This window comes from Perognathus longimembris, chromosome 15 (assembly GCF_023159225.1).
Source record: "Perognathus longimembris pacificus isolate PPM17 chromosome 15, ASM2315922v1, whole genome shotgun sequence".
Lineage (NCBI taxonomy): Eukaryota > Metazoa > Chordata > Mammalia > Rodentia > Heteromyidae > Perognathus > Perognathus longimembris.
The window spans coordinates 994,911-1,015,955 of record NC_063175.1 but is presented as its reverse complement, the minus strand read 5'-3'; the positions used below and the strand labels follow the sequence as shown (position 1 = coordinate 1,015,955).

The 21,045-nt window shown below is 43.0% G+C and overlaps 1 protein-coding gene across 1 annotated transcript in view; it reads left to right on the top strand.

Annotated features, from left to right (window-relative positions):
• Window positions 1-21,045, top strand: part of Colec12 (collectin subfamily member 12) — a 191,242-nt gene that overhangs the window by 158,558 nt on the left and 11,639 nt on the right. Inside the window, exons 4-8 of the mRNA XM_048363073.1 lie at window positions 1,498-1,596; window positions 2,398-3,444; window positions 17,911-18,399; window positions 19,155-19,291; window positions 20,432-20,541. Of these exons, the coding sequence (XP_048219030.1) occupies window positions 1,498-1,596; window positions 2,398-3,444; window positions 17,911-18,399; window positions 19,155-19,291; window positions 20,432-20,541 (1,882 nt within the window). The remainder of the gene's footprint in view (window positions 1-1,497; window positions 1,597-2,397; window positions 3,445-17,910; window positions 18,400-19,154; window positions 19,292-20,431; window positions 20,542-21,045) is intronic.

Genomic DNA, 21,045 nt, shown 5'->3' with positions numbered 1-21,045 from the left:
CTAGCTATGACAAATTGTGCTGCAATGAACATTGTTGTGCTGGTGGCATTACTGTGATTTTGTGACAAACCAACTTTGCATGGTGAATTTTTTGCTCTTTTTTTCTTGGTTATATAGTACATGATATGTGGTACGATCATGGTCTGATGGTAGGCAGTGGTATTGATCCAAAGCCTCATCAGCCCCTGTCTGATGGAAACAACAGACATACCACAGTGGTGGTATTGCTAAGCTGAGAGGCTCCAAAGGTTAGCAGTATTGAATACAATGTGCCATATTTTCTTGTGATGATTTCAACATAGCCAAGGATTTATCAGACATAATCTCCCTGTAAATTAAGGAGCTTCTGTACAAACTTCCTTGTAATGAAGAATGTCTTAATAAAGAAGTCCCAGCTAGGTGTTGGGAGCCCCATCATCAGGGAAGGCCTATAGACAGGATTTGCAAACACCTAGAGATGATGTAAAGGTACAGCTGAGTCCTTCAGAGCTTCTGTAGTACAACTTGACCCAAAGAAGAACATTGTATATAGAGAAAACACATGGAAAGGCTTGAATGGGAAAGGGCATTGGGAGCAGAAACACATTTTATTATGGCCAGATTCTAGGTGCTTGAGGGAAAACAGTCTGCTTCAGGATTCATCTGATGAATTCCTTGGCTCACACATTAATAGGAACTTTCTATCTAGGAGGACCCAAAGACACTCTTCCCATGTAATCATTTGTGAATAGAACACATGATAAATAATATAAACTGGATTGATTAGCTCATAATTATCGTGCCAAATAGACCCATGCTAAACAGTTGTCCTTTTTTTTTTTTGCCATGTACTGATGGCTCACACCTGTAATCCTAGCTCTTAGGAGGCTGAGATCTGAGGGTCTTAGTTTGAAACCAGCCTGGACAAGAAAGTCCATGAGACTCTTACCTCCAATTAACCACACACATGCAACCCAGATGTGGTAGAATGCTAGCCTTGATCACAAATGTTCAGGGACAATATCTAGGCCCTGCATTCAAGCCCTAGGACTAGAACGCAAAAAAAAAAAAATTTTTTTAAGGAAGAAAGCAAAGGAAAATCTGTCCTTTAGGAAAAGAAATAATTTATCTATAATCTAGACATATAATTTACTTGTTGAAAGTTATCTGTTCTTTACTGTTTTTAGAATCTGGTAATGCCTTGTAAGTTTCAGAAATTGTTTGGAGTTAATTTTTAAATTTGTATATCACCACACTTGACTATAATTGTATGTGTGTGTGTGTGTGTGTGTGTGTGTGTGCATGCGTGCGCATGCTGAGGATTGAACTTGCCTTGTACATGCTAGGCAAATGTTACACCACTAACACCCCTAGCCTGCTCTCCCTATATTTGATTTCAATTGTGATTTTTTTTTGTTTCAGTCTGTTTCCTTTGTGCCATAATGAAAAGACCTCTGGTCTTGAAACAAATATTATACATAGGCAGTGTGGACTAATCTGTCGTTTTTGGAATCTTAGTTGTAGAGAAAATGGACGATGTCACAGGTGGCATGGAAACATCTCGCCAAACCTATGATGACAAGCTCACAGCAGTGGAGAGTGACCTGAAAAAACTAGGTAAGCTGTGACAAGAGTGAATCCTTGAGAAAATTCTTTAATTCTACTTGATATAAACAATGACAACTTTTTAGAAAGATAGTACTATAAACTCCATTTGCCAAATAAGGCATTCAGTTTTGTGCATGTTTTTGTGCCTATCTTCTTGATTTAATTAAAAGGCTTATTTTTAAAGCTAACAACTAATTTTGGAGCTAATTCCTGTCCCCCAAATTTGTACATGCCAAATAAAATCTGAAGACCAATCCTGACAACAAAAGAACCATAAATGCCCCCCCATTAAAGGCTCAGTGTTTGGAATACTTTAAATATCTTAAATTTCAGTAAAGAACTGTAAAAAATTATAAAATAAAAGATTCCAGTCTATTCTTTAGTTTAAGTTTTCATTTTTTTTCTTCTGGAACTGTACCTTGAAGTTGGGGCCTTTAGCTCTCATTTGACACTCTACCACTTGAGCCACACTTCCACTTCCAGCTTTTTTCTGGTGTGTTAGAGATGAGTCTTTCAGATTTATCTCTCCAGTCTGGCTTCAAAACATGATCCTCAGACCTCAGCCTCAGTTTTTTAGAAAGAATTTTGGTGAATGTAAGAGATTGTTCCCTTCTCAGAACACCCTGCCTGGTATCTTAGAATATGATAAATCCCCTATGTTCACCCAATTATGCCAGACCTAGGGTAAAGCATCCTTTCTGATTCCCCAAAATTCTAATGCAGAGCATTCTGCATATCCTACAGTCTGACACACCTTGCTAGAACTTTCTCCATTCCACCAGTCTAAATGACTAACATCTCTTCCTCCAGGGGACCAAACTGGAAAGAAAGCTCTAAGCACCAACTCAGAACTTTCTACCTTCCGATCAGACATTCTGGATCTTCGTCAACAACTCCATGAGATTACAGAAAAAACTACCAAGAACAAAGACACACTGGAGAAGTTACAGGCAAGTGGGGATGTGCTTGTAGATAGGCAGAGTCAACTGAAAGAATCTTTGGAGAATAATTCTTTCCTCATCACCACCGTAAACAAAACCCTCCAGGCATATAATGGCTATGTGACGAATCTACAACAAGACACCAGCGTGCTGCAGGGCAATCTGCAGAACCAAATGTACTCTCACAACGTGGTCATCATGAATCTCAACAACCTGAACCTGACCCAGCTGCAGCAGAGGAACCTCATCACCAATTTGCAGAGGTCTGTAGATGACACAAGCCAGGCCATCCAGCGAATCAAGAATGACTTTCAGAATCTGCAGCAGGTTTTCCTTCAAGCCAAAAAGGACACTGATTGGCTAAAGGAGAAAGTACATAGCTTACAGACCCTGGCTGTCAACAACTCAGCCTTGGCCAAAGCCAACAACGATACCCTAGAGGATATGAACAGCCAGCTCAGCTCATTTACCGGTCAGATGGACAACATCACCACTATCTCACAGGCCAATGAGCAGAACCTGAAAGACCTTCAGGACTCACACAAGGATGCAGAGAATAGAACAGCCATCAAGTTCAGCCAACTGGAGGAGCGCTTCCAGCTCTTTGAGACAGACATCGTGAACATCATCAGCAACATCAGCTACACAGCCCACCACCTGAGGACGCTGACCAGCAATCTGAATGAAGTCAGAACCACTTGCACAGATACCCTAACCAAACACACAGATGACCTGACCTTCTTGAATAATACACTGGCCAACATCCGATTGGATTCTGTTTCTCTTAGGATGCAACAAGACATGATGAGGTCAAGGTTAGACACTGAAGTGGCCAACTTATCAGTGATTATGGAAGAAATGAAATTGGTAGACTCCAAGCATGGTCAGCTCATCAAGAATTTTACAATACTCCAAGGTAAAGATGGATTCTGCATTTGTGTTTGTACTGGTTTTCTCTTGCTGCATAAAAAATCACCCCCAAACTTGGCAATCCAAAGCAACAATCCAAACAGGTGAAATATGAGAATATATAGTTGCATGTTACACGTGACTTAAACTTAATAGGATCAACACAGCTAAGGGATAGGATTAAAATACCTCAAATTTTTGCAGACCACTTTTGTGTTAAACTGGTGTTTCAGTTTGTAGGGCTTGTTAACCTCTCTTAAAACCAGATTGCTGATTGATAATTATACTGCTATTGTATAAATTTTTCTTCATCTTTCATGTAAAATGGAATATTAAAGTGATTTTGAAAGTTTTTCTGAAAAAAGAAATTTAAAGCAACAAATATTGCTCTCAAATTTTGGGTGGGTCAGGAATTCATGAGCAGCTTCGTAGGTGGGTTCTGGCTTGGTATCATTCATAAGGTTGTAGTCTAGATATGAGTCAAGGCTGCAAATCATCTGAAGGCCCGATGGGGCTGCTTCCTACACAGCTTGTTCAGCAGGCTCTTATTAAGAGGCCTCAATTGGTCATTATAGGAATTTGCTTGAGTGTCATCATAACATGGAAGCTGGCTGCTTTCAGAGCACTCCTGCTCTCCCAGAAGAAAGCCCAAGATGGAAGGCATGATGACCTTTGTCTCCTTGCCTCAGAAGTCATGTATCATCACTTCTATCATAGTCCACTGTTTAGAAATAAGTCACTAAGTTGAAAGGATGTATAAAGATGCCCTGTTGGGCTAGGAATGTGGCTTAGCGGTACAGTACCTGCCTAGTATGCATGAAGCCCTGGGTTCGATTCCTCAGCACTGCATAAGCAGAAAAAGCTGGAAGTGGCACTGTGGCTCAGGAGGTAGAGTGCTAGCCTTGAGCAAAAAGAAGCCAGGGACAGTGCTTAGACCTGAGTCCAAGCCCTAGGACTGGCCAAAAATAAAAATAAAAAGATGCCCTATTAATTAGGAATTGAATGAAAGAATGGTTAATTTGGACTTTCACAATACCTGAAGTATTTTTACATTGAGTTAGTTTGAAAGCAAGACTTTTTTTCTTCTAATTTTTGTGCCAGTACTGAGGCTTGAACTCAGGGTTTCGGTGCTGTCCTTTAGCTTTTTCAAGGCTAGGTTCTATCAATTGAGCTATACTTCTACTTCCAAGTTTTTGCTGGGGAATTAAAAATAAATCTCAGGGACTGTTCTGCCTGGGCTGGCTTTAAACCACGATTCTCAAAATTTAACCTTCTGGGTAGTGAGAATTATAGACATAAGCCACTGGGTCCAGCAAGACTAATTATTTTATGTTGCAAAGTTTCCATTAAGGGATTTTTAGTTGCATATGTCATGAACACAGGGATGGTTAGTTCTCACAGTAGTGGTAGGATGGAAATGATGGACTCCTATATGAAATCTGAAATACTGCCATCTAGGTCATTCCCGTATACTGGAAGTCCTTGACTCAGATGAAATTTTTTGAGGATCTGAAGCAACTATATAGTAATAGTATCTTCCAGTCAAACTGCTTTGACAGGTTGTATGGTCCTGTATGGAGGATGCTGGGCTCAGCTATTTTAGGTATACAAAGACAAGATGGTCTTGGTACTTAGGTAGTTTAAAATCAAGAGAATTTTAGAGCACTACAACTAGGGAATCAAAAATGCAAAATAATAGGATAAATGTAATCCAGGTGCTGGTGGCTCATGCCTGTCCTGTAACCCTAACCACTTGGAAGACTAAGATCTAAAAGATAGTGGTTTCAAGGCAGAAAAGTCCTAGAGACTCTATCTCCAATTAACTAGCACAACAATAGGCTTGAGGCATGACTCAAGTGGTAAAGCACCAGCCTAGCAAGCAAGCTAAGCAAGTGTAAGGCCCCGAGTTCAAACTGGTTCAGGAAAAAAAGAGGCACAGGTCAACAGATCAAGGGGAGGGAACTCTATACATTAACTTGAAAGTGGGAATTTGTTTTCAAGTGCAAGAAAGTCTTGAGAAGAAATTACAAAAAGATCATTTGTGAGTTTTCAGTCTCAAGGGCAGTGAAATTAGTCTTACTCCTTACATTGGCAGAGCTCTTAAGAGTGTTTGAACTAGGAGAATGAAAAACAGTCTATTTGGCTTGCATCAAGGTGTTTAGCAGTGTACTATAGGGATGAAGTAGAGAAAGAGGTGTCTTACAGCATAATTAGGTGAGCTTGCCAGTTGTACTATGTAACAAATTACATAGCTGGAAACCATTTATTGTCTCACAGTTTCTGTGGGTCAGGATTCTGAGCATGGCTTAGGGGAGCTACCATCAAGGGGCTGTGGTTTCATCAGAAGCTGGACTGGGAGAGTTCCTTTTCCACAGTGCCTTGGATTCTGGGAAGAATGCATCTTCTTGAGCCTAAGATGGAGGGAGGCTTCTGGTCTTTTTCTGGTTGTCATTTGGAACCTATTCCCAACTCTTGGAGTTACCCACAGTTCTTTGTTATGTGGCCAACTCGTATCATAGCTTCTTCAGAGCCAGCAAGAAAACCGCTCAAAGATGGATCCTTGACTAACAAAGCCTAATCAGGGAGTTGATTTCCCACAAGCTCTTCCATTCATCTCTATTCATTAGAAGGGAAGATATTACATAGAGGCATGAGTCATTGGTTGGAAGGGCAGGGGGTTCACTCTCAGGTATGTCTTCCACATTGGTTGAATGGCAAGTATAGACAAGCCAGGTGCCAATGGCTCATACCCATAAGCCTGGCTGCTTGAGAGGGTGAGATGAGGGGTGGGGCGGAAGATTGTGACATGAGGCCAGACCAAGTTGAAAAAAAGGTTTTGAGACTCCTTCTCAACTAAGAGCTGGGTGTAGTTGTATACAACTCATTCCAGCTACATGGGAGACTGAGATTGAGAGATTTTGGTTCTAAGCCAGCCTGGGCAAAACAATCTCTATGATTCCATGTCAGTGGAAAGATGGTGGCCATGGTGGTATTTATCTATCATACCAGCTATAACATGAAGGGAAAAGGGGAGGATATCAGTCCACATACATGTCCTGGCAGGAAGTAACACCCTATCTCAATAACAGGACCAGAGGCATGGCTAAACAGTAGAACGCCTGTCTAGCAATTGTGCCTTGAGTTTAAACTCCAGTACTAAAAAAACCCAAATAGGGCTGGGGATATAGCCTAGTGGCAAGAGTGCCTGCCTCGGATACACGAGGCCCTAGGTTCGATTCCCCAGCACCACATATACAGAAAACGGCCAGAAGCGGCGCTGTGGCTCAAGTGGCAGAGTGCTAGCCTTGAGCGGGAAGAAGCCAGGGACCGTGCTCAGGCCCTGAGTCCAAGGCCCAGGACTGGCCAAAAAAAAAACAAAAACAAAAAAAAAAAAAAACAACCAAATAGTTAATGGTGAGAGGCAGGTGAAGCTGGCAGGTAGCAGGACCTGTTCAACAACTGTATCAGTGAACAGCATGAGAATATGGATGCTCTGATCATCTAATACTTGTGTGATAGCTAGAGGATAGTGGAATCATCCAAAATGATCTAAGAGGCTGGAATAGTAGCAAGAGAGGCCAATTAGATGTAATGAGGGATTCATGTAAAACCATGCTCATAGGTTTCTAAGACCAGACAGACAAATGCTGTTGGGATGACATAGCTTAGAGGAAGTATGCAGGAAGAGCTAAGGGTTTGAGTTGGCAGAAGTGATTACATGTGTTCTTCTGAGAAGTTAATGTGATCTTTAACTGTATTAATGAAAAAACAGCATAGCGATGGGGTGGTGATATCCTACTGTGTTCAGTAGGTCTAGAGCATGTTTACTTTGGGGTTTCTCTTTCCAGCCAGACATCCACAGCCCTGCATGCTAACAAAAGTTGAGGCTGCTGGGGTCTGCCTTGGTTTGGGGTTCTACCTTGGGGAAACAAGGCAGTCATGTACAGCTGCTTAGAAGACCACTGGGGGAGCTCTGGAGAGTTGACACAAAGACTAGTGGATGTTTTTTAAAGATGTTCTTTGTAAAAATTAGTGTTACATAAAAATAAAATGACTTCCAGGAACCACGTTAGTACCCCCACCTTGGAGGTGCTGGACACTTACCAGTCAGGGAAGTTGTAGGTATGTGTAATAGTCCCGAGAGGTGATCTTTTATGGAGACTGCCTCTGGTTCTGATCTGCTATTGTATCAGGGATCTAATCAGGCCTGGGCCTACCTCCCTTCTGAGAAGACCAGACACCCCATCTGAACAGCCTTCCTGCAGCCATTCCCCAGCTGGCCAGACAAGAATCCCATGTCAGTATTGCCTCCTGGAACATTGACATAGTACCCAAGTTTATTAATGCTGGGCCACCACATTTGATGTGGCTGCATCAGAGGCTGGCATTGTAAAAAAACAACAACAAAAAAAAAAACACTTGGCAGCTTAGTCTTTGGCTATGCCAAGAACCTCTCTCTCAAGCAGCAGCTCTCCTAACACTGTTCTGGGTTTTGTTCTGAGGCCATGGACCCCGCTAGTTGATGAACACCTTTCTTATCCTTTTGCCACTGTAAAGTCTTGCCTGCTGCTTTAAACTCATGCCACTCCAGGTGCTGGAGTGTGCTTAGCTGTACAAATTAATGAACATTTGTGTTGTTCCGTGCCTAGTCTTTATTTATTTATTTATTGCCAGTCCTGGGGCATGTACTCAGGGCCTGAGCACTGTCCCTGGCTTCCTTTTGCTCAAGGCTAGCACTCTGCCACTTGAGCCACAGCGCCACTTCTGGCCATTTTCTGTATATGTGGTGCTGGGGAATCGAACCCAGGGCCTCATGTATACGAGGCAAGCACTCTTGCCACTAGGCCATATCCCCAGCCCCCTAGTCTTTATTCTTAAGTCCAGAATGAGGGCAGATTGTAGCTGCTGTTTATTGTCATAAAACAACTCTTTAGTGTAATTGATATCTGGGACAATATTACCAGGGTATTCTGAATATTTTCTATTCATTTCATACTTTATGACTCCATTGGCTTAACTATTGTCTTCAAGGAAATTTTTTTTCCTAGCAGTAATAGAAGGAACTTGAATTCAAAGGTCATGCTGTCTAGGTAGGCATTTTTTCACTTGCTTTTTTTTTTTTTCAGTCAGACAGGGTGCTCTCTCTCTCCCTCTCCTTCCCCCTCCCTCCCTTCACCCCAAAAGCCTCCCTCTTATACATACTGTAGCTTGGGTTACACATCCAGCCATTTTTCTAAATTGCTGCAATGGGTTCTTGCTAACCTTTTTCCCTGTTTTTGAGCTCTGCCTCTGGATTATAGATATAAGCCAGTTCACCTGGCCTTTTACAAGGTAATGTATGACATACTTGGTTTGTAGATACATCTGGTCAGCTAAGTGGTATGAAATGCTTATGGTTGAAGATCCATGTTCACATTATTAGTAGTTCTTCAGTAATTAGTGACTATTGGACATTTACCAGTCAGGGAAGTTGTAGGTATGAATACTCTCACAAACCATCCCAGTGAATCCCAGGACTCTATGAAGCAGTTGCTTTTAATACCATGTTTATAGAGGAAGAAACTAATTTATAGAGATTCAAAAAGACAAGTACATACACAGTTGGAGCCCAAGCATTCTAGTCTATGCCTTTCACTTCAAGGATAGTCATTAAACATCCATACCCCTCTTCCTTGTCCTGATACCTTAGAATGAGCATATAAGGTCCAGGAATTGGAGGTTCATTGTAGGTGTGACACCTTATCTGGTTTGCATTTTTAAAAGATCCTTTTTTGGTGTTAGAGTAAGAATAGATTATAGAAGCATAAGTGTGGAGGCAGGGGTCCAGCATAGGTGGGCGTGGCTTGAGATGGAATGGTAGTCATGGAATGGTAGTCATGGAGATAGTAACAAGGACCCAGGGCAGGTTCTGTTTTTGAAGGTCCCATCTCTTCTCTCCAGCCACACCCTTGGCAGGCTCACAGTGCTGTGACCCTTCTTAACCACATGTTTGGTGCCTCAAAGATCTCGGAATTTCCTCTTCAATGTAGCAGCCATAGGCCGTGTGTTACAGATTGGGGGTGTTAGTGTGGCTGGACCTGCTGATGCGTCATCTGTGGGGAGTGAGGAACACATTTGCTGTGTGCGTACCTTGATTCTCATAGATGGTGGCACACACTAGGGAGGCTCCTAGAGCAAGGCCATGGAGCACACTAAGTGGTAACAGCCATGATCAGTGGGAGATGTCAGTGACAATGAGGTTTCTTGGTGATGCATCAGCTTCTGAAGAATATTTACTTTCCCACATCACATTTATCCCTGCACTTGCTGTGAGTTGATACGAGAAACTTGTCAAGTCATTCAGGCAACTCCCTTTCAATGCCATGTATCTAGCAGCCTAACAGACCAGCAGGTATGTGAAAACAGGCAACAAGGCCCAGCACTCCATTTCTGGATGCACCTCTGTCTCTCGACACTTCTGCATCCTGGGGTTATCTTTTTTCTGCACATGGTGAGCTCAGCATGAGGATGAGGGAAAGCCCGATGGAGCAAGAGGGATTAAGCTTGGCTCAGTCTTTCCTCTGCAAGACTCAAAATACTCTAATGCTTTCCAGGAAATTCCTGATGACTTACACTTAATGAGCACTTGTCATTAGCCACTTTAAGATGCTTGCCAGGCACTGGGTGGCTCATGCCTGTAATCTTAGCTACTCAGGAATCTGAGGTCTGGTTCACAGCTAGTTCATCAGGCAAATGCTCATCTGGCTTCCGTGGAGCTGGGATTGTAGGTGTGATCCACTGCACCTGGCTCCATTGGAGGTTCTTTAAATTCAATCTCCAAGATGATGGGTGGCAGCAAGAATTAAAGCTGCTGCTGGGAAATATATTTGAAACTTTTCTCAAGGTAGACTACTTGCTTGGGAATTTAAAGTCTTTTTCATCTAGTTTGAGTTGCTTTAGAGTTCAAGGTTCCCAAAACCCTAGAGTCTGTGAATACAGGTGGAGGATTGCTGGCAGTGCAAACCTAGACCTGCTTGAGTCCTGGTGTTGGTTGTTTAAGTGTATTTCTGGAGCTATGGCAATTTTACCAGCCTCATAGATATCCTGGCATTTAAGACTCTCAAGCTGAGCAGCCCACTGTTGAAAATTTCTCAACCGACTTTTGTTTAACTTAAGGAAATCCATAAACGTGAAACAAATTAGAAGAAAAGTTACTTTCTTTGGCATATTTATTTCCAGATTCATTTTATTTTTTTCATTAGAATTTTCCATAATAATATCCATTGTGGGGAAACACACAGCAGCTTCCCAATCGATATTAATCTCTAGAATATAATTCTGCAGGCATACAAAGACATTAACTTATTTAGCCAGGCTCCAGTGGCTGGCACCTGTATTCTTAGTTATCAAGGGGGCTGAGAATCAGATGATCATGGTTTGAAGCCAGCCAGGTCAGAAAAGTCCACAATATTCTGTCTATTAAAAAGAAAATCCAGGTGCCAGTGGCTGCACCTTTAATCTTACCTTCTCAAGAGGCTGAGATACAAGGATCACAGTTTGGAGATAAGAGTCTCTTGGGCTTTACTGCCCAAGCTGGCTTCAATTAAACACCCAAAAAGGCCAAGGGACAGCACACACCAGCCAGATACTGGTGGCTCATGCCTATAATCCTTGCTGCCCAAGAGGCTTAGGTCTGAGGACTACTGTTTGAAGCCAGCCCAGACAGGAAAGTCTATGAGACTCCTATCTCCATTTAACCACCAAAAAGCTGTGGTTCAAGTAGTAGAGCACTAGCCTTGAGCACAAAAGCTCAGAGACAATGCCCAGGTCCTGAGTTCAAGCCCCCAGGACGGGCAAACAAACATCAACAACTTGAGCTGGAGGTATGGCTTGAGCATGCTTGAGCTCCTAAATTTAAGCCCTGATACTGGAAGAGGGAAACAGAAGAAACAAAGTGACCTAAAAGAGATACATTTGACAACAAAAGTCCACCTTCCCTATCTTTCCTAAATGTCTGGGGCTATGTAACAAGCCACCTCAGACTAAGCAGAAGAAAACTTAAAACTGCAGATTTGGAGAGCTAGTGGACCCATTGTCAATAGAATCAGGAAAGACAGTCTCCACAGTCCATGGTGGCGAACACAGAAAGAGAGGTACCTCTCTCTGGAAGCCCAAAATGTTGCCATTGGAGAGCTGGACAGTGCTACATATGCATTTGATAAACACCCCTGAATAATCACTCTGCAGCTGGAGATGCTTGGTGGGGAAGGATCCTTGAGGAAAGGCAAAGGCTGAATGATTAGAGAAAATCAAAATTCCTTATGGACTGGGAGGAGAATGTGGTAGTTGAATGGGAATTTGTGAGGATCAGAGGCAAGCAGTTCTTGAAGAACTTTGACCCAAGACTGTTCAAGTAGGGCTGAATGTCCTTGAGGACATCTGCCGAGCCAGCCGGCAGCGAAAAGGGAATCCTGAATGAGGGGGGCGAGGATTAAAGAAAAGGAAAAATACAAGACAAGAGAAAAAAGACAAGAGGCAAAGATGGGGTATGGGAGGTCTGCATCTCGAGATTGTAACTCAAGACTGCAGCCAGGTGTATTCTTAACTTCCAGGATAAATGCAGTTTGAAAACCAGGAAACAGCATAGGCTTAAAATTCCAGAACACTAAAAGGCTTGAAGTTAGCAATACCCGACATAGCTAAGACAGGGTGAGATTGGCTAACATAAGAATGGACTCCAGAGCAATACCTGATGGTAGTTAAGACAGGATGAGTTTGGTTAACATAAGAATGGACTCATGACAGACATAGTAAAGCATTTCTGATTTTCCATTAAGCCATGTCCTTGCACGTCCTTGAAAACACAGCCAGAGGTCAGGAAGAATTTAGCTGCAAGTTTGGCGCCTGGCATCTCCCCCGTCTTTGTTTAAAGAAGCAAACCCACCTGTCTTAGGTGGGGTGGGTACCCCAGCCTGCCTTACCCGTCCTGGGGATCTTCTTCAGAGCAATGCTGAAGGCCCTTGTCTTAGGTCGGTCAAGCTGGCCCCGCCCTCAAACCCATCTCTGGCTGCAGTTCCTCTCAGGGGAAAATTCATTCACTTGGAGCTTGACCTTATGCAGCTGACTGGCTAAACTCATGAAAGAGTTTTGCAATATGCGTACAATGCAAGGAAGGCATAGGAAAACCATCAGCAAAAGTATCCCTGGGCCGAACAATGTCATTAGCAGTCCCTTAATATTAGTCAAGGAAGGGATATACTGTTGAAGTTGTTCAAACAGTTCTTTTGCTGTTTCTGCCACTTTAGAGTCCAGAGGCAGAGCTTGCTCTAGTCCAGCTATTTGCCTATGGAGTTGAAAGAGATCTAAGGACAAATTATTATGGTGCCAAATACTATTCAGATGTGCTACAACCTGTTCCCAAGGATAGCTCAACCCATTTTATTTATGGAGGGTCACATAGATAAAGTCAAACCCAGCATGACAGCGCACCCGTTGCAAAGTTTGTAAAGCACGGAGTTGTTCTCCCAGAGACAACACAGATTCATACAATGCTTCTAATTTTTGTTCTACCTTATCATCAATCCTGCCTCGAAAGTGCTGGGCTTGCGTAGTATTATGAGCAAGCTGATTAACATAGTGAGCTATCTGCACACTTTGTGTTAAAGCCACAGTAGCTGCTGCAGCAGAGGCAGCTAAGGAAATAAAGGCTACGATGCCTATTAATAGCCCTGCAAATCGTCTAGGGCGCATGAGCTCTTTTAAATGTTTTAACATTTGAATACCTGTTTCTTTATACCAAGCTTCAGATATGTTCACAGGAAGCATGATAAATGGAGGCTGCTTAATACCAATTACAGAATCAGTAAGACCAATATACAAGCAATTTGTAAAAGAACAATAGTACAAGTAACATTGAAATACATGGCTCCTATAAAAATATTAAAAGGTCCATACATAAGGGCATAAGGAGGTGTTATACAACTCTTAATATTTTTTAAAGAAGTGGGCCTATTTAGGGCAGCCCCTAACATCCAGACATGGCGTTGAGGGTGTCCATTCATCCACCACAGACCTGGGCTGTACTTGTTGGTGAGATTGGATCCAGACCAGTCCATCAGCTGAGAATTAGTTCCTGAAATATTGGTTATAAAAGGATGATCATGTCTACACTTTATGGGGTGCAGTTCTCCCGTGGATTCTACAATTTGAGAAGAGTTGATGCAGCGAGGTATCATGAAGGACGATGTAGAATTGGCATGTACAGGAAACCCAGTAGGCAATGAAGTCATTCGTATATTATATACTTGACTATTATCAGGAATCCAAATTCTATGATTTATGGATTACATTACAGTACAGCCTGGAATATATAACTGTTGGAGTCAGTTGTAAAACATAAAGGGGTTCCAATGCCAGAAGCTGCAAAGTCTCTCATTTTAACGTGTTGGACAAAAGGATCTGGAGCTGTACGGTATGCTGATCTGTTGACATGGACAAACACCTCAGCTCCTTCCCAAGTCGCAGGGTGCACAATGGGTGGATCTGGCACATAAGCCCAGTGGGTCAGCACTTGTACCATTCTGATGAGTTTCCACAATCCAAACACAATGCTCAGGTAGACAACAGGCATCATTTTCATCCTGTGAAAAAACACAGACATGTCCTCGACCCCATGTCAATACTGGATCAGGCCCATGCCAAGCACTTGTTAAAGGATATTTCCACTTAACTTGGGCAAAAGCTCTTTGCTCTCTCTTTTCCCAGAACTGCTGTGCTGTGGAGTGGCCATTGCAGTCCAAATTTAAAAAATTTAGTACGAATAAAGCATGAGAAAGAATATTAACAGGAGAGAAGGGGTATAATTCCCCCCCTTTTAATTTAGAAATTTGGTGTTTTAACAAACTGTTGGCCCCTTCAACAATTCCTTGACCTTGAGGATTATTGGGAATTCCTGCAGAGTGAACAATTTGGTAAGATTTGCAAAAAGTTTGACAAGCTCGTCCAACATATCCTGGACCATTATCAGTTTTAATTTGTTTAGGAAGTCCCATAGTAGCAAAGCAGCGTAATGCATGGGAGATACAAGGTTTGCTAGCTTCCCCGCTAAGAGGAGTAGCCATAATAAAATTAGAGTAAGTGTCTATGGTAACATGGACAAAGTGGAGCCGTCCAAAAGAGGGGATGTGGGTAACATCCATTTGCCAAACATGGTTGGCCACTAAGCCTCAAGGGTTAATACCATTGGAGGGCACAGGTATGAAGGTAGCACAGTTGGGACAAGTTTTTCCAATTTTACAGGCCGCTTCACGTGTGATATGAAATTGCTGACGTAAGGCACGACTGTTTTGATGGTGGGCAGCATGTGATTGCTTTGCTAAGTCAATTTGAGTGAGAAAAATTTGAGTAGCCTCATCCGTAATAGCATTACCCTCACTTAATGGTAAGAAGAGGCAAAGTGAAGTAATTTGTTGGAGGGACAATGATGTGAAATTATGCCCACAAAATTGTCTCAAGCAATGTCCCAGAAATCACAATGAATATAAAGCCATTCTTGCTGTTGTAAAGTATAGGGTATGTAAATAACTTGTGGATCGCACCCAAGATACTTAAAAGATTCCACACGGCACACATGGAACTAAGGTGGCTACCAGTTTATAATAGGGAGTTAACACTTTTGAAGGAGTAGCAGGCAAGGAGAGCCATAAAAGGGGTCCCTTCTGCCAGAGGACTGCTGTTGGAGAATGAGGTGTAGTTAAAATATATGTTTCCCAGGGGGCTGAGTAATCAATATAATTTACATGTTGGGAAGAAATGGCAGAATTTACTATGCTTAAGGCTTTGGCTGCTTCAGTTGTCATTTCTCTGAGAGACGTAGGGTCAGGGGCCCCCCTTTAATGGATCAAATAAGGGTTTTAATTCAGCTGTGGATAATTTAAGATAAGGGCGAAGCCAATTAATATCTCCCAGAAAAAACTTTTTTTTAAATCATGCAAGGTACTCAAATGTAATTTTTGACTAGTAAAATAGTAAGGACCTCAAATATGACCAAGAGGGATTTTTATTTTTCTCTGCCTGAGCTGGCTTTGAACTGTCCAAGGAGTCTTAGCCATAAAAGCCCTTTTTATTTCCAATTAAAGCAACAGGAGAACAAAAGGAGTAGAGCTTACCTGTAAGTTTTTAAGAATTGACCAACAAATAGTTGCCAGAGTTTTGCTTTAACACTTAAAGAACAGCAGACTGAATGAGATCCATGTGCTATTAAATCAAATCATATTATTTAACCTTACCTTACTGGCACGTGAAAGAGAAAACAAATGAATAGCAATAAAAGTCTCAGCTTCAGTGGATCTGAAGTGGCTGTGTCTTCCATCCCAGCAGGGATGGCTTGCATCTGGATAAGGCTGTAGTAGCATCTCAGAGTTCCCTGGATAGGCTGTCACACCTCCTGCTTGTTGCCTGTAAATTTCTACACAGACTGGTTAAGGGCATTTTTAAACAAATTTTAGAAGGCTTGGGCCTTTAACCATCTTTCTAGTCACAAAATCGACACAGATTGAAGGCCAACCAAGTCTGCTTTCTGTAGCAGCCAGGACAGTTTGTGAGTCATGGAGGGAGAAGACACCAAAGCTACCCCAATGCAACCCTGTGGTCGCCAAACACAACTCTGATGCTTTTAACCTTGGAATAAGTCTCGGTTGCAACTCTGTCATGATAGGCCTGCTATAAACCCAACTCTAATCTTGGGGCAGGCAGAGCCAGGGTAGTAGCCTTTGACAGCCTGGGCCTGTCAAAATCCTCACAGGACTCCTAGATGCCTGAGCAAACCAGGCAGTTTGGGAGCTGACTGTGGAGGTAGCTTTCTGTAGCCACAGACTGCCACAGTCCACTCAGCTAGCACACATGTCAACCTGTATCTTATAAAGCAAAATGTTAATTTTGGGTCAGGAAAATTTAGGTTAATAGTCACATTTGTGCAGTTGTTCCAAAATGACTCTGGTCCCTTGACCTTAAAGAGTTTATGAGAGCACAGCGAAAAAAGAAGAAGAAGAAATGGAGAAGCAAAATCTTAGTCTATACCAAAGAATTGTCAGGATTAGATGTACACTTGACTCAGCATAGATAGACATAAAGAATAACACACTGGTTTTACATCATTGTACTTATATAACGTGCTGTATATTAGAACCTTTTGGAGTTTTTCTTAGACTCATTTGCTTGAACCCAAACATATCAGTTTGGGTTTAAAACCTGTTTTTTGTTTTGAAGTTTTACTAACAGACAGACATAGACATACATACACATACAGACAGTGTGCACACGTTTTGGGGCACGCTTAGAATTGTTCTTTAATTGGCCATGTAAGTTTTCTGGAATTCCAGTGGCAAATGATATTATTTTGCCTATATTCTAGAACCACGTGGTTAGATAGTAAACAACAACAAAAAAAAAACCTTTTCAGCAAACCAAAATTTTGAGATCATCCGAGAAGCCACATTTTGAGAAACCAGTTTAGCTCCCATGGGGAGCTTATGGGAGACAGGACATGAACACAGACAGCAAGCTCACAGTAAGACACCTTCATCTTCCAGCATTTGAATTGCAAGGCACCTTTGAAATGCAAGGCTATAGTTACAGAGTTCAGAGTGGGGGCAGGATTACCGGAAGCTGGAGACTCCAAGTCCCTGCCCTGCCTCCAGGAATTTGGCATCCCTGTCACCTGGGGGATGGGCAGGCTTTCACTCCAACCAATCCTATTGTCGACCATGTGCTCAATGCTAGAGAAAGCTTACAATTTAGCCAAACAAGCAGAATTTAACTGAGTCTCCAAACTTAACATCAATAACAAGAATAGAAAACCTTTCTTTGAGTCTTTCAAAGCAGATGTTAAACAAATATCGATACCCACCCTATGTCACAGGCAGGCAGGCAGAGTTTAGAGGGAGGCAGAAAAAGAGAGAACTTCATCTGCCTGAGCGCTCATAGAAGTTAGGTAAGTCCTGGTCCATGGGGAAAGGAGGCTCAATTGGAAGGACAGCAGTGATGTAGAAAGAGAGATGATGCTGTGTCAAGAGAGACAGGCTTTTGTTAATCCCAACACAGCAGTTATCATAATAACTGCTTTTATAATAGACTTAAAAGCTTTAAACGGAAATGTCTTCCCTCACAATTCTGGAAACTAGAAGTCAGGGTATTAGCAGGGTTGGTTTCCTCCAGGGCCTCTCTCCTCCTTCCCAGCCTCATCAGATTTCCTATGTCTGTGTCCTAATCTCTTACAAGGATTCATTAGATGAGGGCCCATCCAATGACCTTAATTTAATTACCTTTTTCAAGGCCTTAGCGCCAATTGAGGACGCCCACAAAAGTATGATAAATATGCATTCATTAATGTCTTATGTGCTAAATGTTTTAAAAATGGAGGTAGTGTAAGACAGCTTATACATGAAGCTAGTGTGACAGGGCATGTTTATAACTTTTTTTTTTTTTAATGTTTTAGGTCCTCCTGGCCCCAGAGGCCCAAAAGGTGACAGAGGATCTCAAGGCCCACCTGGTCCCACTGGCAACAAAGGGCAGAAAGGAGAAAAGGGGGAGCCTGGCCCACCAGGCCCTACAGGGGAAAGAGGCCCAATCGGACCAGCCGGCCCACCTGGAGAACGCGGCGGCAAAGGCTCCAAAGGCTCCCAGGGCCCCAAAGGCTCTCGTGGGACCCCTGGCAAGCCAGGACCTCAGGGCCCCAGTGGCGACCCAGGCCCTCCAGGCCCACCAGGCAAAGATGGACTCCCTGGCCCTCAAGGGCCTCCTGGTTTCCAGGGACTGCAGGGCACCGTGGGGGAGCCTGGGGTACCTGGACCACGGGGGCTACCAGGCTTGCCAGGAGTGCCAGGCATGCCAGGCCCCAAAGGGCCCCCAGGACCTCCAGGCCCATCTGGGGCTGTGGAGCCCCTGGCTTTGCAGAATGTGCCAACTCCAGTACCAGAGGCCAATGGTAAATCCCTAGTTCTCTTTCCAGCGTGGATGGGGGAATTTGGCAATGTGCATGTGTGTTCACAGTGGAGCCAACCCCCAGAAGGAGCCTCCCTAATTTAATTCAGCAGTGAGGTATCAGGTGAGGCCCCACAAGCCTCAGCCCAGTCATTCAGATGCCTGTGTTTCTCTCCAAATACTATCAGTTCTCTATAGAGAACTCAGGCCCTCAGAAAATAAGAAAACCCAAACACTTCCTTCAAGGCAGCCAGTACTGGTTAGCCACTCCCTGACCATCCTGTCCACCCCAAGGACAGAGTGTCCCTCAGAGAACTCCATCTGCATCACACAGAATTTTTGTGATGATGCTTTGATTCGATTCCTTTGTGAAAAGGTGTCATGGTACCTTTTTCATCTTTGCCAAAACTCTTACCTTCAGTGAGACTCAGAGTCTCTTACCTCTTTTGCCCCAAGAGCTTGGAGTTGGTCTAGGTTCTCACATCCAGTTGTTGATGGGTTCTGGGTGACTCAAGGTGATAATCCTCTGGGCCTGCAGGCCTTTTGCTTGTTTTGCATTCTTTCTGTTACTGTAAAGCACTAATCCAGGTACAAAGGAACTAAGATCCAGTCTTGGGGTTTCCTGCTTCTCCCTACTGTGAAATCAGGCACAGGCTCCCACAGACTGCTCCTGGCATGGGGTTGGCACTCTGGCATCTTAAACATAGTTAAGGAAATATGAAGAGCTTAAGACTAATATTACAAACTTTATTTTTCTAGGCTGTCCACCTCATTGGAAGAATTTCACAGACAAATGTTACTATTTTTCGGTGGAAAAAGAAATTTTTGAGGATGCAAAACTTTTTTGTGAAGACAAGTCTGCACATTTAGTTTTCATAAACTCAAGAGAGGAACAGGTAAAGGCTGATGCTGACACAGGTGTGGGGAAAGCTATCATTTAGAGATAGCTTACATCAGGAAATTGCATACTTGCTGGGGAGTCAAAGATATCAAATTCATAATCATATAAACTTGGAAGGCCATGATATGGCGATCTGGGATTTCTCCAGGGACTACTACATTCATTCATGGTGCTGGAATTTTGTCTTCTCATATCCAACTGGGAACTCCAGCCTTTCAAGCTCAGAGTTGTGAGGCTCCTCCCACTGGCTGTTTTGAGTTTGAGGGGCAGCAGAGAAGTGTGAGCATGCCACCAGACACCTGTGGCAAGAGAGACAGATACATGAGCACTATTGGGATGGGTGGGGAACCAGACAGGTGGCCCCAGAGGGGTCAGGAAGACTGAGGCAGGGCCCCCCCTATGGCAATGATAGCGGCTACTCGCTCTCATTAGGCCCTCTTCCATGTGCCAGGTATTTTCTTCTTTAAACCTGACAACACCCTAAAATCTAGTTCTTATAATCCCTATTGTACAGATAAGAAAAACTGGAGCACAGCAAGGTTGCAATGATTTACTGACAGGATGACAAGTGGAGAGCTTAGACTAAGATTCAACTCGTGACAATGCCAGTGTTGTTCCCTTGGTGTCACCGTGTCCCAGGACTTCCTTCCTCTTCCCTAAGCATCTCCAGCAAACTCAAGCTTGAAGTCAGGTTTCTTCTAGTAACTGACCTGGGAAGCATCTAGAGAGGCGCAGTCAGGTGCCTGGGCCCACGCCCAGCTCAGCCACTTGTCCCACTGCACAGGGCCTGGTACAGATGCATAATGCTGTGGTTGTTCCCATAAGTAGAGCCCAGGAAGGGAAGGAGGGCAGTGGCCCAAGGGCTTCGCTGAGCTGCCTTGCTGACTTGAAGGAGTTGCATTACTTTTACATCACTTTTAAGCTTGAGAGCTACAGAAAGTCCAAGCCCCCCAAAACAATTCCCAATTAAATAAATGCTATGAAAAAGAGGATAGCAAGCCATATAAAAATGGTCATAAACACCCTCTTTCAATTGTCCTTTATCCCAAATATTGGAAACAAGTCTTTCAGATATGAATACCCATCATTAGTATTAATAGACATAGTAATGCACCCATTCTGATAAATTTTTCAGCAATGGATAAAGAAGCAGATCGTAGGAAGAGACAGCCACTGGATTGGCCTCACAGACTTGGAGAAGGAAAACGAGTGGAAGTGGCTGGACGGGACACCTGCAGACTACAAGTGAGTATTCAGAAACCTCCATGGTGGGGGGCATGAGGGACAAGGTAACAAACAGTACAAGAAATGTATCCAATGCCTAACGTATGAAACTGTAACCTCTCTGTACATCAGTTTGATAATAAAAATTTGAAAAAAAAAAAAGAAAAGAAACCTCCATGGTGCTCAGATATTCCCTCACATACTTACTGAAACCAGCTGCATATTTCAGCTGTCCAATAGAGTTTTCCACTTTGGTTTACATGGAATGAATTATTTCTGGGGGAAAAAAATCATAAGACTCATAAAACTACATAGTAGTGTACTTCTGAGGAAAGGTAATGAAACTTAGACAACCTTAGGTACATTCAGCTCTCACCCCAGATGTTTTTGCACCCTGAGTGTTCCTTTCAGCACAACACCATTGGTGTACTGATTAGGGACCCACCCAGGAAGCTCAAGTATACCTCAAAGTTGCACTAGAGGAAAGCCATCTCCTAAAGGACTTCAGAGCACTCAGTTCCCTCC